We start from the raw sequence: 15,262 nt of genomic DNA, 5'->3' as shown, positions 1-15,262 counted from the left end.
ACTTCTAAACGCCTGTCATATTGGAGCACACTTGCAAAGGCACATACACAGTAAACTGTCAATAGTAATAGGCAACAGTAGGCTACATGAATGGTATGGGTTAATAAAAGCAGAGCACTCTAGATAGAGATGAATGCCCACTGTATTGCAATATCACTGCGTCTATCATTTCGTCAATGCACGTTCTAAGAAGAGGTCACTAGGTTTTCTTTTGGAGTTTTGGTGTTGTGTAGCTCCAGTAAGCTGGGTGGGAAAGTCTGGGTTAGGGAGTTTGGAAAATGTCATTGAGTCAAATATGTGTAAGCCATTAGCTAAGAATACGACCACAGAGCAACTACAGAGATGACCCTTTTAAGATATTGCTTATGTACATCTGCATTTGCAAAACAATCATACATGGATGTCTTGTGGGATGGAGCACAGGTGAACAATCATCAGATTAGATGCTTATTAATCACGAACAAATCCCAGAAAGACTTCTTTAAAGTGTGGCCGTAGAAGCACCACCTTTCAATAGACAGTTCTTTGACAGAGGTGTCCATTGGAAGGATCCTCTGGGAAGTGGTTATTCTACAGCCTTTCTTTAAAGAAAAAACACTTATCTAAAGAACCTTTCAATGGACAATTCTTTCAAGAAGCAATTTTTTTTGTAAATGAGATGGGAAAGAACTTGAATAAAAGGTCAAAGTTCTACACCATTTCTTCCAGAACTGTGCACTCTTAAAACGTTTGTTGAGCAGTGGCACAGAAGAACCACTAGAGAACCTCTTAGTGGATGATTCTTTAAATAACTAATTTTGTAAATGAGTACCAGTTTAAAGAACCATCACATAAAGTTCTACACCAATAAAGTTCTACACCAATTCAAGTTTTTGTTACCTAAAACTGTTCACAAAGAGATCTTTCAGTGATGCCAACGACAAACCACATTTGGTTCCTCCAAAAAAAAAATGTTAAAGAGATTTGTGAATGTGATGAGCCATCAAAAGGTCTTAAACACATTTATGTCATGTAAAGGTTCTATTCCAATGTGATTGTTTTTTTCCTAGAACCTTTACATTATCAAATTGCACATTTTTCAAATTTTATTGAGATGTATTTTCTCTATAGACAACAATCCAGTTTTTAAGGGAATACAAAGTGGTTCTTCTATGGCATTCTGCAAAGTAACCTTCATTGGCTCCTTTGTTTAGGAGTGTATATCCAAGCCAGGAACAGTTTACTTTAAAGAACCTTTTGTTTATAAGACTATTGACTAGTCTGGGATCACTAGGGTGATAATACAATTTAAATTAATACACTTTTTATAGCATTGAATACAGTGTGAACTTATAGTGAAGATCTCCAAAACCACAGATTTAGCCTGAATTAGCACAAACACTCTCTTTAGCTATGACGTTTCTAATTGTCCATCTTGTAATGTTTTACACAGGTACTGTCTAGTTCAGTTTGACCCTACATCCGTTACTTTAAGCTAATTTTGATCTCCTTCAAGGCCTTCTTGAAAGGAAGGATCCGTAGTCTTGGAAACTGAGTTTATATTTGTCTTAGTAGAGTGGAATGGATGACCAGACTGGGGTGTTAGTCAGCATTCAAAACGCTGGAGAAAGCTCTCTGAGGGCTGGAAGGAACTTTGATTTATCACAAGACATGACACCAGCATTTCTGAAGATACAACTCCACCTAGTATGCTGAGAAGCAACACTTGTTGTTTACTCACAATACACAACGGTGGTCCATCAAAAGGCAGACAGAGAGAGAGAGGACTGACTGACTGTGTGTGAGAATTGGAGGGGAAAAAAGAGAGTGGGATAGTAGGGGCTAAAAAGTAGGGGCTGTAAAGGGTGAGCTTAGTGCACAGCATAGCAAGGGATAAAAGAGTCTGGTCCAGATCTGCTGGGTTCCATCTGATTATGTATGTGTGCAAGTGCAAAAGTGGGAGGAAAATAGAGAGGGATGGAATAGTAAAACTGATCGGCTGCAATAGGCAAATGAGTCCTCCAAGCTTTCATTAAATGCCCAAACAGGTAGTGTGAGCATCCTGACCAATAACCATTTCAGATAAGGCTTTGATCCAACAAATGTAAATAACTGTGGTCAAGATGGTTCACACTGATCTTTTAATAATGTGCCATTAACCGTTTCCCAATGTATTTTAATACACTGCAGATCTCAACTGTAATATAGCAATACAACGGTAGCCTGGTCCTCAAATGGTTCTTATCATGCAGTTCTAAAGGTGCTGAAAAGTGGTCCTTAGAGTTATGACAGTTCACATTTTTGGTTAATCCAATGTGTTGGGAATTGGTATAGAGCCACAATGTGGAGTGTCTGGTGGTCCCTGAGGAATGGTTTGAGAACCACTCTCAAAATAGAGCCACTTTTAGTTCCCTAAAGCAGTGATTCTCAGACTCCCAGGGACCCCTAGATTATACATATTTAGTGTTTCAAGTTGGAGCACAAATCTGGATCATCTAGAGCATCCTAAAGAGACTAGTTTGAGAACCACTTTCAAACCACTGTGGTTTTTAAACCTATCTTTAAGGACCTCCAAATGTTTGCTTTGTATGAATATCTAGGACATCTGGGGGTCTCTAAGGACCAATTTGAGAACAATTGCACTAATGCATCTTTAAACTGAGAGGTTTGAACTGAGATTGGAAGAACCCTATGCTGAAAGCAGTTGCACTGTAGGGGGGGAGCATTATGATTCTAAGGGCCTGTGACTAACAAGGGCCCTAAAAATGTATTAATTGCACATTTTGGTAGAATTGTTAGAGTTGTGGGACCCAGTGTAATATGCGTTCCTGGCCGAAATGTTCTTTAAGGGAAACAAAAGTGGTCATTCTATGCCATCGTTCCAAAGAATCCTTTTCTTCCATTTAGGATTCAGGATTCAGTGAAATCAGTTCCAAATTAGATTTGTCTTCAAAAGTCAGGTATGATGTTGGAATGAAACACTGCAGTGGCGCAGTGCAGTCAAATCTTTTCATCAATTAAAAATGCAGACCAAGGAGAATCCATATCTTTCATGTCTCAACATACAGGACTTTAAAAAGGGCTCCCTGCACGCTTTAAGCTCACTATAAACAAGGGCTGGTATTACCTTTCATGTATTCAAGGAAAGGCTTTGAGGCATTGCGAGAAAGCCTCTGTCCCAGGTGCCTCCTCAGCTTGTGCAATGAGGAAGAAAGTAATTAAAGCACCATACATAAGCAAATTGTCCGTCTTGCTTTTTTTGGGCACGCTATATGCATTTCCATTGTGTGGACTTTGAGGGTGCCACCAGGGTCGTGGAAGAGAACATCCTTCCGCAGTTTATTATCCTTCTTGTGTTTTATTTTGCCCCAAAGCAAAATTGCTCAAGTCAGACCTTGTAAAAAAGAGTCACTGCTTCTGATGCGGAACGGCAGTGTAGAACAGTGGATTATAATGGATTGGACAAGGACTTAAGCTAGGTTCCCTCTCTGTCCTCTGTTTAAGCAGCTGAATTGATTTCACAGAGCACTAAACTTCTATAACAATGAGCTGGGAGATATGTATCAAAGACATAGACATGTGGATAAGGCACATATTTCCTTGAGGAACTGTGTAGTCTAATAATTTGATGTACAGAATCTAGCAATTCAGGGCGTCAACACAGGATGGAAGGAGTCAGGCTCTACCCCACACCCTCATTTCAGTTCTGCATTTTCATCCATATAGAAAAGTTACATATTGGTTTCATTAAAAGTTACCAAATAATGTTTATAGTACTTACTAATTAACATGCCTTCAGATCACTGAGCAAAGTTTAGATGAGATGCTTTTAAGGTGTAAACGTCAAAACGCCACAATTCTACAGTTCAAATGCTCTTATAAATAAATGTTTATGTATGGTCCTCAGATTAAATGTGCAATTTAAGAAAAAAAAAAAAGTTAATTCTCTGGTCTTTTTTATTTTTTATTACATTTTAAATGTTATATCTAAAAAGGTGGTACTTGGTTACAATGGTAGAATTAATTATTTTAGAAATTACCATTTAAATGTATTACTCCCATCTGTCCACTTAAGGTATCTGTAAGTTATCCGTATTGTCATAGGATGGCACCATATCTCTTGTATGTGCAGGTAAGCAATAGCTGCGAATAAAGTTAGCAACATGCACATGTTCCTAGTAACACAAGAAGAGTATTTAACCCTCATACATCTCATTTCCAGTAAAACATGACTGATTGAAAGTTTCTTTAGTGGTTCTTGTACATCATCACCCCAAAGAAACCTTTCTGTACCTCTTTTACTTAATTTTAAAAGTGGAGGTTCTCCAGGACTGAGATTGGCCTGATCCCAGGCCAAAACAATGTCCAGTAGAAGAAGAGGCCCTTATTATTCCTATTTACCAAACTTACTTTTACGTCCAACTCATTTGAATTACTAAGAAACTCTCATTTATGAAGTATCCACATGCTCCCAGAGGTTTGTCTATTTCTTTGATGATTGGGTTGGAATAAAATCATTTCCTGGGCCAGTTGTCCCAAATTGTATTCTGAATGATCTCCATGCAATTCATTTACATGTTTAAGGGCTCCGGGTTAAAAAACAAATGATGAAGGAAACAACACCAATCATACATGCTAAACAATAAAATCAGTACCATTGTGTAGCCATTACATAGCTGACTTCAAAATCTATTCATAGATTGTATCATGCATTGAACGATATAACAACACAGCAGGAATAGCGCATAGAGTATTTACATGATTTTCCTACGCAGCACAGTGTGTGATTGGTAGATAATTCTTTTTTCCTTAGTCTTTTGTGACGTTCAGTGTGATGAGCAGTTCTTGTCGTATGAATGCTGATACCTTGGACATCCTCAATCATGCTGCTTGTCACTTTTTGGCAGCCAAAACTATTGGAAACACGACTACTTAATGCTACATACAACACAGAAAGTCTAAAAGCAGACAATCACCAGACAATGCATGCTATAAAGACTGAAAGCACAACACCACCACTGACAAATCTCAAAACGAAACAGGGTGTTGAACAAGCAAGCCTTGCCGTAATGATCCCGGATGAGCCCCCGCCGAGTTAGCAAGGCCCCACTGTGCTGACAGTAGTGTAGCTAAATTTTGACATAGATGCTGCAGTGACCCCAGTCGGGTCCTCGTCGCCTTCCCTCCTCCTGAGACGACGACACGGCAGGCTGCAGCAGGCGAAGGTGGCCAGCAGAGCCTTTCTGAAGCGCTTGTTCATGAAGCAGTAGATAATAGGGTTGACGCAAGCGGAGGTGTACGACAGAAGCTGGATAAAGGAGATGGGAGCTCCGGAGAGGGCTTGCATTGCTGAGAGCTGGTCGAAGGCCTTCCAGGTGTTGGCTGCATAGAGTGGCATCCAGCAGACGAAGAACATGACCACGATGATGATTAGCATGCGGATCACACGCTTCTTGGCAAGTAGTTTGGCTTCCGAGGTGTTGCTACGTGGCCGGTCCGTCTTGGAGGGGGCTGAGGTGCTGAGGGTGGACAGCTCCATTGCAGGAGCCTTCTTGGGCACCTGGATGTAGCAGCCATCGCCATCATCATGGCCGTGGGATATAGTGCCATTCATTCCGTTCGTCAGTGCTATGAACAGAAATCAGCACACAGTTGGTGAGGGGAATTTATTAAGGTGCCATTATGAAACTTAGACACGATTTTGGATTGTATTTTGGACTACATTACACAAATTTGCAATTAATTCTCATATGAATCATTTTTGTCAGAAATGTCTAAACATGGTTCATTTAATTTATAATATATAACATTTATACATCAAATATATTCATTAAACAGCAAATCAAAGGGAATTTGACATTTCACATCATAGTTCAAGTATTTATTCTCATTTCTTTCTTTCTTAAACATTTTGCACATGTATTTATTGGCATTTTATTAAGAAAACATTCATTCCAAACCCTTTAAATGCTGATACCAAATTTCTGAATACTAGTATATTTATAGTTCATTTTTCGGTTCACTCTTAAAGGGCTAGCAAGCATTTTCAAATGGTGTTGAGGTTATGAGGTTGTGAGGCACTAATATGACAATGACAATGTGTTGTTAACAATTCTTAGAAACTAGATAACTTCTCTAGATGCCTTACTAGATAAGCTGAAATACAGGCTCATAATCATACACGAGGGTAAGTACATATATACGCAATGACGTCTTCACCAGCAAATAGACTTCAGCAAATATACACCAGCTCAGGCGTATTTGCAGTGCATCAGAAGCTATTCATATGTGATTTAAGTCCAGTCTGACTGTGAAAAGATTGCTCCAGGGTAAAGACTGTGCAGCTATTCCACTATGATCTTTCCAAAGTGACAACCCCCTGTCCCCAACCACTGCATGTACTGCTGCATCACCCTTAGCGACCCAACAAGCCTACACACATACAGTACAGCACAGCAGGGCTATCCTTAACAGCACTCAGCACCAAAGCAATGCTTTTTACCCCTTCTTTGTGGGAGTCCTGAGCCAACGAATAAAGTGTTTGGAACTGGGCCTTAGAGACAAAAGCTCAGCCAATACGCCTTTCGGCAGCTTCCCCTGATACCCAGCAAGACTAGGACTAAGAGCTCTGGATCGAGTGCTCAGCACACAAGAAGGTTTTATACAAAAAAAGCTGCCCTGGCTGTCAGGATTGACTAATCAGGAAACAGAATCCAAGAAGGACTGTGCTGTTTGTTTAATGTCTGTAGTTAATAGATATTAAAAGGTATTACACAGCTAATACAGGTCTCCTGAAGTTCCTATTTTTGTATAGCGTGCCTTTAAATTGGTAAAGAATATTTCCATCAAGCAAAAGTTCTTTAAACCTTTTAAAAGGTTCTTCATAGTCATAGATCTATTTTATTAAAAAAGGCTTCCTTGGGAAATCAAAAGAGGTCCTTCTATGGCTCAAGGAACCCATTACACACCTTTAGACATCAAACACCTTAAAAGGTTTACCTTAATTGGTTGATGTTCAAAAAAAGGACGTGTTTACCTTTACCTTTAACAGGACATGGCTGTCATTATCTATCTGTAGCAGCAAAAATGTAAACTATTTGGACTAAAGTTTTGGGACACCACATTGCTAATGCTTTTATTTTTTTAATTTATAGTTTATTCAGAATGAAGAGAATAAACAAAAATAGTTTATCTTGCTTTTGTTGGAGTAATTGTCCAGTTTTCTACTAGATTTAGTGGATGTTGAATGACCCTAACTCATCCCAATAGTATAGGATGGCATATTTTGAATGAATTGTTTTTGTAATGTAATGAACGACCCCCAACCCTCCTTTTTTGCCCCCACTTTTTTTTCTTGACCATTATTTTATTTTATTTCATTTAAAATATATTTTATTTCCCCAACCTCATCGTGGTGCGTCAATGTGTTTGTTTATTCTTTCTCTTATTTTTGGAAAACAATAAAAACATACTTACAAAAATGTCATGAAACCAACCATATTACGTTTATCAGCATATTCAACCTACAGCAGTTTGTAGGTTGACATGTTTTTGGATAAAAACAGGGTGGAATACAGCTCATTTACATATATCGGTCTTAAAGGCACGGTAACAAAAACAGCCTGTTTCAGGGATAAAGAGAGGTGATATGGGCCCTTTCATGAACCTTTCCACCTAATGCTCTGTGTTTCTCAATTAAATGAGTTGAATATACGTCTCATTGTTGGACAAAGCTCCACTGTATTGTTTCTAGAAAGTGTAAGAAACCAGTCAACCACTTTTAGAGCTTTAACTGATTAATCAAATACATATTTGACAGAGTGGCCAATAAATTAAATATCTGCTTACTTCAGCACTAAAACTAAGTACTGCTCTGTAATGATTTGTAATGAGAGATTCGTTTCAGGGCACGACATTGGGCTTCAGAACTGTCTGTTGGACATACTGTATGAAAAGTCTTTAATCAATAAAGGCAACTACTTGGGGCTTTTGGGCTTATTGCTATTGATGTTGAAGAAGTCTTTAAAAGAAGCAATCGGTCTCATTCTCACCACTACTGTCTTTCTTCTGCTCCATCTCAAACTGGATCCCTCGGTAGAGCTCCCTGGAGATGAGGCCATAAGCAATGGACATCACCCCACCAGGGATGAAGAATAGAATTAACAGCAGCAGAACATACCTGAGAGAGACACATAAAGACAGATAGAAAGAAAGAGAGAGGAGGCATAAACAAAATGAAAAAGTGCTGAATCAATAGGCCTAAACATTGCACTGAGCTCTTAAGGTAAGTCAAACTCAAGCAATTATCAGATACAGTGCCTGCCTGACAACGCAGGGAGTGATGAAACCTAATGTGTTCATTTACTGACTGCAAAGGGCTTTTAATGATTTCTTAAATTAGTGTAACCCTCAACCTCGAGCGCTGAATTTGCACAGATAAGCAAACACACTGGTCCCAAGGGAACACTACAAAACCAACCAGCGCAGCAGCTTACAGTGAATTAGCATTAAACAGCGGACATCCTATGAGAGGAGAACAGAGGAGGGAAAAGATCAGTCAGAACATCTGCTGGACCAAGGCAAAATCAGGATTGGCGTGTTAAAAAAATTCAAAGTGAGTTGATGTTATTATTTCATTGTGTTATTATTCAAATGACAGCGTGGGAGTGCTGCCTGAAAGCATCTTCCGCCAGCCCTTTTGCGCTGATCTTTTTCATCTCTCAGACACCTTTGTGATAGTGGCACCCTTCAGTGTTGCATTTATTTAGTATCAAAGATGCTCGTCATCCTGTCCCATACGTGGCTTTCAAATTTAATCAAAGCAAAAGAAAATTAAAAATAACTGGGGTCTCAAACAGGCTTCAGGAAGTAGCTTGAGCGATGGTTCTGGGAGATACTCGCCAGTGGTCCGGAAGCTTTACTTTCTTGTATTTTTGCAGGATCGTTAAGTATGATCTTAAAGCTCTGTGCTTGCATGCTTTCTTGCTGCTTTTCAGAATCACTGTAAAACAGAAAGAGGGGGACCACCATACACTCTCCAGATAACATGCCCATATGGGGCCTATATGGTTAGCCCAACTAGGTACCAGAAAGTTTTGAGTTCCATGTTGGACCCACATATGGATGTCCACCAGGTTCAATTGATGGCACCAGGAGGGCTTAAACAGGGGCCCAATCTGGGCTGTATATACTGCACATGGGTCTCATATAGGCCCCATGTGCGATTCATGTGTAACGGGGTGGGGTGTAACGATGAGGACCATTTGAGGTTCATGTGAGATTAAGGTGGGCTGTAACGATGGGGCCCATTTGCAGTAACAACACATGTACAGCTCGTGTCCAACTGGAACCCACCCATGTGAGCCACAAAAAGTGTTCTGTATAGTACTAAACAAAGAAAATTTTAACAATAAGCAATAATTGAACCTGTTTTGGTTCTATATATAAAGATATTTTTAAGGAACCTTGTATGATAGGGTTTCCTTCCGAATCTGAATAACCATTTAACCAAGCAAACACTCCTAAGTCCAGTCTTAGCTTTGGGAAGTGGCTTGAGAAATAGGTCTGGGAGCTTCATTTTCATTTGTTTTTTCAAGTATCATTAAGTGCTAGCAGGCTTTCTTGCTACATTTCAGAATCAACACAGTGTCATTGATACACTGTAAAAGTTCGGGAAAATTAAGGTCATTCCAATAAATGTCTGTAAAACATCCTGTGTCTGGCCATTAACTTTTAATAGCTCCTTCTATAATTAGGGATGTTATAATTATGGGTAAATTTATTACCACATCAAAACTTTATAACTCCACTGTCTTTGGTTTTTGTATTTACATGAAGATGATGGGGTTCAAAATGCTAATGTGGATTTCATTTAAGAAACTTTTTTCAATTTTTAGAGATGTGAGATTTTAATATGATTGGAAATGTGGTTGTAATAACTGCTATTTTATTAATTACCAGTAAAGATAAAGTAAATGTTCAGGGACTTCCAGGTCATCAGGACAGAACTAAGGATTTCTGGAAGCTAAAAAAATAATAATCCCAAATATTTTTAGTAAACTTAATGAACCCCTTAACCAGCCTATGGCCCTCCAGCAGGCCAAACGTGTTACTACACACTTCTATTCCCAAAGAATAGCCCCACCAGTTTCTACAGAAGTCTGAGTAATACAGCCTTAGTGTGTAATACGCCTTTCTGCAGTGAAGGGTTAACAGAACCCTTGTATGCTTGTTAGCAAACATCATACATGCTGTGTAAACTCTGCTCTGAACCAAAAATGTCTAATCAAAGTAGTACCTGGGCCAATGTAGCCCAGCCAGCTAACTATTTTACTTTTGCAAGACTCTTAAAAAGAAAGTTTTTAGTGATGCCATAGAAGAGCCATTGTTGGTCCCATTAAGTACTATGTAAAAGGTTCTTTAGCAATTTAAAGGTTCTCACACTCACAGCCCTACCAATTACCCATTAAGTTTTCATTTCCATTGCGAGGGACAAATTGTGTGAGGAAAACGTCAATCTATACAAGGGGTAGCTGATCGTATCTCCAGTCAGTGTGTCAGTAGGTTATCAATCCAACCAAGCAAGTTGATCAGATCTCATCTAACCAATCAATTGTTTGAAGATCAACTGATTAAACCACTGAAATCAGATGTGCTTCTGCTTGATTGCAATGAAAACCTGTAGCCACACTTGGTCTTCACAGACAGGATTGGTGACCCCTGCTCTAGGCCTTCTAAAACTATGAGATACGTCACTGTAGCAATATGAGCCACGGGTCAGCTGGATTTTCAGTTATTACTGGAAGAGGCACTGTAAAACTCATAAATACACACTAAACATTCTCTTTGTGTCTGCTGAAAACTCCAAAAGGCTGTTTTTAATCTCAACAGCCAAAAGATTGATGTGCACAAGTGATAGCCAAGCATTTACATACTACTTGAAACTTTGCATGCCAGAAGAAATTAACATTATCATAGAGGTGAGTTTTTGTTTTTTTATTAACTGAAGGCCTAGCTCTAACATTCATGGTCTGACATTAGTGATCATACTTGGACTATATGGGCAGAGGTATTGGGACAAACCTCTTAATCATTGAATCCAGGTGTTTTATTTAGTCCCGCTGTCACAGGTGAGTAAAGTCTGCCTTTGCAAACATTTGTAAAAGGATGGGTGGTTTACAGAATTCCAGTGAGCTACTGTAATAGCCAGTTGGTGAAATGTTTTCACTTCTATATATTCCACCATCAACATTGAGTGGTATTCTTGAAAAGTGGAAGTGTTTAAGAACCACAGCAACTCAGCCATGAAGTGTCCCACCACAGAAAGTTATGGAGCAGCCTTGTCGAGTGCTGAGCTCAGAGCATAGTGCAGAAAAGTCTCTGCTGACTCAATACTAGTTTAAGTATACAGGTCAAATATAAATAAATACAGTGCTTTAAATTTTGTGTATCATTACAATGTCTTTAAATATCATGATACAACATTTTTACCATCAAAATATCTTTGAAAATGTAATCATGTTATTTGGAATTACCTAATCATGTGTTAACACATGAATTAACATAAATGTTTTGAAAATGCATCAGGGGTTTGTGAAGAAAGTTTTTAGAAAGAATATGGTATCTTACTTTATTTGAGGTTCTCAATTTAAAGGTTCTTCACACTCCCAAATCTCAGTTTTTAAATTTGTTATTGAGAAATGTCTGTCAGATTACTGATGTGTTTATAACTGTCAGCCCCTTGGTACCGCAAGGTATTGGCAAGGCGCTTTCGCTTGCTCCCTGGTTTTACCCCCGACTCTTGCTCCAGCTAGGTGACCCTCTTTCATGCTGGTTAGTCAGGTTTGGTCGGCCTAGCCATTTAGGGTTCAGTGGCTGGTTCTCTAGCTCTCTTCTCCCCTTTCTGAGTAGTCTCTGCATGGTTCACGCATGTCCTTTGTTTGCATAATGCATAATGACGGATTTCACGGTCCTCGTAAACTGAACGAATCCCAAATAAGAAAACACTGGTGAATGTCAGGATCTTTGTGAAAACTGTGCAAGTGGGGTTTGAGAAGAACTTTCACTAAAAAGGTTACTCTGAACTTTTATCAAAACAACCCAAGATCATTATTAAACTGAAGTGCTACATTACATGCTTGAAAAGTCAGGCTTGTACATTCTTACTTCATTTAAATCACAGGTAGAAGAACTGGGAAAATTCAACACCATTAAACTCCCTTCCCCTAAAGTAGAAGACATTTCATCTAGAAGGTCAGTATTATCATTTTGCACACAGCAAGGGGTGCACATTAACAGTTTCCTGGCTATAATCATTAAAGGTATTGGTATGACAACCTTAAGAGCTCTGTCTCTTCAGCATGCCAGCTAATTACTCAAACCTGTGAGACCTAGGGGTCTCTCTGACCCCCCTCCCCACACTTTCTACATTACACAAAAGGAAAGGGGTCTGAAAGGGCGACATGAGATTCAGGTTGGGTGGAAGGTCTGTATCTCCTGCCCTCAGAAAATGTGAAAAGATGCCAAAGATAGGTTTAATTGGTCTGCTTCTCCGTCTTGTCCTAGCTTGGGGTAGGTTTTTGACAGACTTAACTAGTGAGGCATTCAGAGCGTGGAGGGAACCTTTAAAATAAGACAAGAATGACTGGCAAATTGTATAAGTTCTGTGATAAGGCTTCACTTTTCTTCATTTTCTCTACAGGCACTGCTGGAGGCTATGTTATTTCATCAGCTTTTAACATCCGAAAAAAGACATTACACAAATACCCACCTAGATATCTGGGTCTCCCTTAATCACACACAAAGGTTAAGAGGATGAAGTACATCAGTACATGCTTCTTACAGCGACACTCTTTTTAGTGAGGTCAGGATGTTGAATAATCACCACCCTACCTCATCCCCAACTTCCCAACTCATCCCAAAAGTACTGGACGGAGCACCGACCATTATTCCAGGAAACACTGGAAGTTCCACTGCTCCACGGCTTAATGCTGGATACCCCTCTAGCCTATGCCTGGCATTAGACATGGTGCTAATAGGCTTGTGTACTGGGACTAGGCGAGCTGTGTGTGTGCATTTGCACATCTGTGTTAGCAAAACTGTTTATTTTTCATTTCGTTTTAGTGCAAAGGCTTATTCATCAGTCATTAACTCGAGGCTAAGCTCAATGACACAATTCAAACTCACCAGACCTGCTCCACTTGGCTAACGGGCCAGTCTAGGCGGCACATGTTAGCAGTAGTATTGTTGGGCTTGTTGAAGGACACCAGCGTGCTGAAAACGGGATACGGTATCATGATGCCCACAGACAACACCCAGGTACCAGCGATGACTTTGTAGGCATGCGAGCGGGTCTGCCAGGCCCGGGATGTCAGCGGGTTGCAGATGGCACTGTACCTCTCGATTGCTATGGCAACCAGGCTGAAGGTAGAAATGCTCACCGAGATACCTGTGGAGAATTGTGAGAGGTGAGATGGAAGTTTGAGGGTTGTGATTGATAGAGATGTAGAGACACGGTGCCGAAAACAATATACTATGAAGCCTTAAAATAAGCTATTTTTAACTGAAGGACTTTACTTAACTGGTTCTAAATACCACAAGAAAGGGTTCCACCATTGTTACATGTCAAGGAGCCCTTTTCAATGGTATATAAGACCCAGTCTGCTTAGAGTATAGAGGAACCACTGATTAATCTGTCTGAAAAAGAGACGTGTGAGTGTGAAGAACCTGTTAAAGCTTTAAAGGACCTGTGTAAAAGTTCTAAACCAATTTACAGAATAATGGCTGGTGTAGGCTGCACTTTAAAGACCTTAACCCACATCTCTACAGAAGCATTCCAGCATCATTTATGGTGGTTGGTGTGGCACAAAAGATAACACCACTACCTGCCACTGAGCTGCCACTCCATGTGGGAGGCTGGGTTTCAATTCCCAGTCTCGTTGACTATGCTACGCTACACCAATAAGAGTGCTTGGGCAAGACTCCTAACACTACACTGGCCACACCATAAATGTAATTTAGCATGACTTTAGGTTTCTTTTCAACTGCTTGATACAGCCCAATAATATCACAATTCTGGCCACACAAACTCATAGCAGGGTCTCCCTTCTTTAAACAGGCGGTAGAATAATGGCTGGCGTAGAACACACTTAAAAGACCTTAACCCTCTCTGGGGGGTTTGGTGGCCTTTATGTGTATTTTTAGGCAAACCAAAAGTATTTATTTTGTGGCATCATCCTTTATTTTTCAGAGAACATCATCTGCTTGATTCTGCTGATTAATATCAAACCTCTGTCCAGACAAACTCATAGCAGGGTCTCCCTTCTTTTTTACTCTTTATAGTAAAAAGAACAGTGATTATACTAAAACTATCCAATGGTAGTTTAAGGTGTTTTCATGTGGCATTATGCCAAAGAGCCCATCGTACCATTTTAAGAATATCCATTTCTAAAAAAATACATAAATAAAAATCTCCCTAATCTTTGATACACTGTGATTCACTGTTTTTGACAAGGGGCTCAGTGTTCCGTGGCTTTAATTTTTTCTCACTGAGAAATAGCGGGCTTTGGTATATGCCACAGGATTGAGAGCAGCAGCCGAAGAACCTTTGCATATATGAATATGTATGCCGTGCGGAGGGCTTGCTCAGCTGTCCTGTAGGGCTGGTTGGTGTGAAAAGTCAATAATAAATAAATAAATGGGGGATAAATAAATAAATAAATACAATAAAATGCACAAATAAGTAAATAAATGAATAAATAAATATGCCTACTTGTTTACCAGTTATGGTTTCTTTTAATAGGTGTCTACAGGATTTTCCCTCTTTCTTATTCAGACCATGGCCACGGTTATGAGGATACTAAAACTACTTAAGAAATGTGTTAATAAAAGAGTAGAGCTTAGTCAAGTAAATTAGCTGTTTACCCACTCAGATGAAGAGTCGCACCTAAGCTAATGACTTTATAGTCCTGCAATATTTTCAAATGGATTTTCTATAGAAGCTCTTCTGTGCATTCTTTCTTCTTTCTTCATAAATAATTGCTGGCGTGTGGGAATACATTTATTTGTTTTTATCGACACCGAAAAGCCTTCTTTTGCAGCCCTTTATTATTGCAGGCTATGGTCTTTTCATCCATTGATTTAGCTCTTGGGACTTCTGGGTTTGACTTATGCACTTTTCAATCACCTCTGAAGTGCCTGAGCAATGTGAAGCCACAGCTTTGGAAATGAACTCCTGGAGCTTGTGTGTGTGTGTATCAGGCTGCCCTTGAGTCCAGAAGACACA

The 15,262-nt window shown here is 39.5% G+C and overlaps 1 protein-coding gene across 1 annotated transcript in view; it reads right to left on the bottom strand.

The window, feature by feature from the left end:
* Window positions 1–1,083: 1,083 nt before the first annotated feature.
* The window catches only part of cckbra (cholecystokinin B receptor a), a 35,020-nt gene continuing 20,841 nt past the window's right edge, over window positions 1,084–15,262 (bottom strand). Inside the window, exons 3-5 of the mRNA XM_072657422.1 lie at window positions 13,165–13,426; window positions 8,031–8,158; window positions 1,084–5,607 (exon numbers count right to left, since the gene is read on the bottom strand). Of these exons, the coding sequence (XP_072513523.1) occupies window positions 5,075–5,607; window positions 8,031–8,158; window positions 13,165–13,426 (923 nt within the window). The 3' untranslated portion in view covers window positions 1,084–5,074. The remainder of the gene's footprint in view (window positions 5,608–8,030; window positions 8,159–13,164; window positions 13,427–15,262) is intronic.

The sequence above is a fragment of the Salminus brasiliensis genome, chromosome 15 (genome assembly GCF_030463535.1).
Source record: "Salminus brasiliensis chromosome 15, fSalBra1.hap2, whole genome shotgun sequence".
Lineage (NCBI taxonomy): Eukaryota > Metazoa > Chordata > Actinopteri > Characiformes > Bryconidae > Salminus > Salminus brasiliensis.
This window is presented reverse-complemented; position numbering and strand designations above follow the sequence as displayed.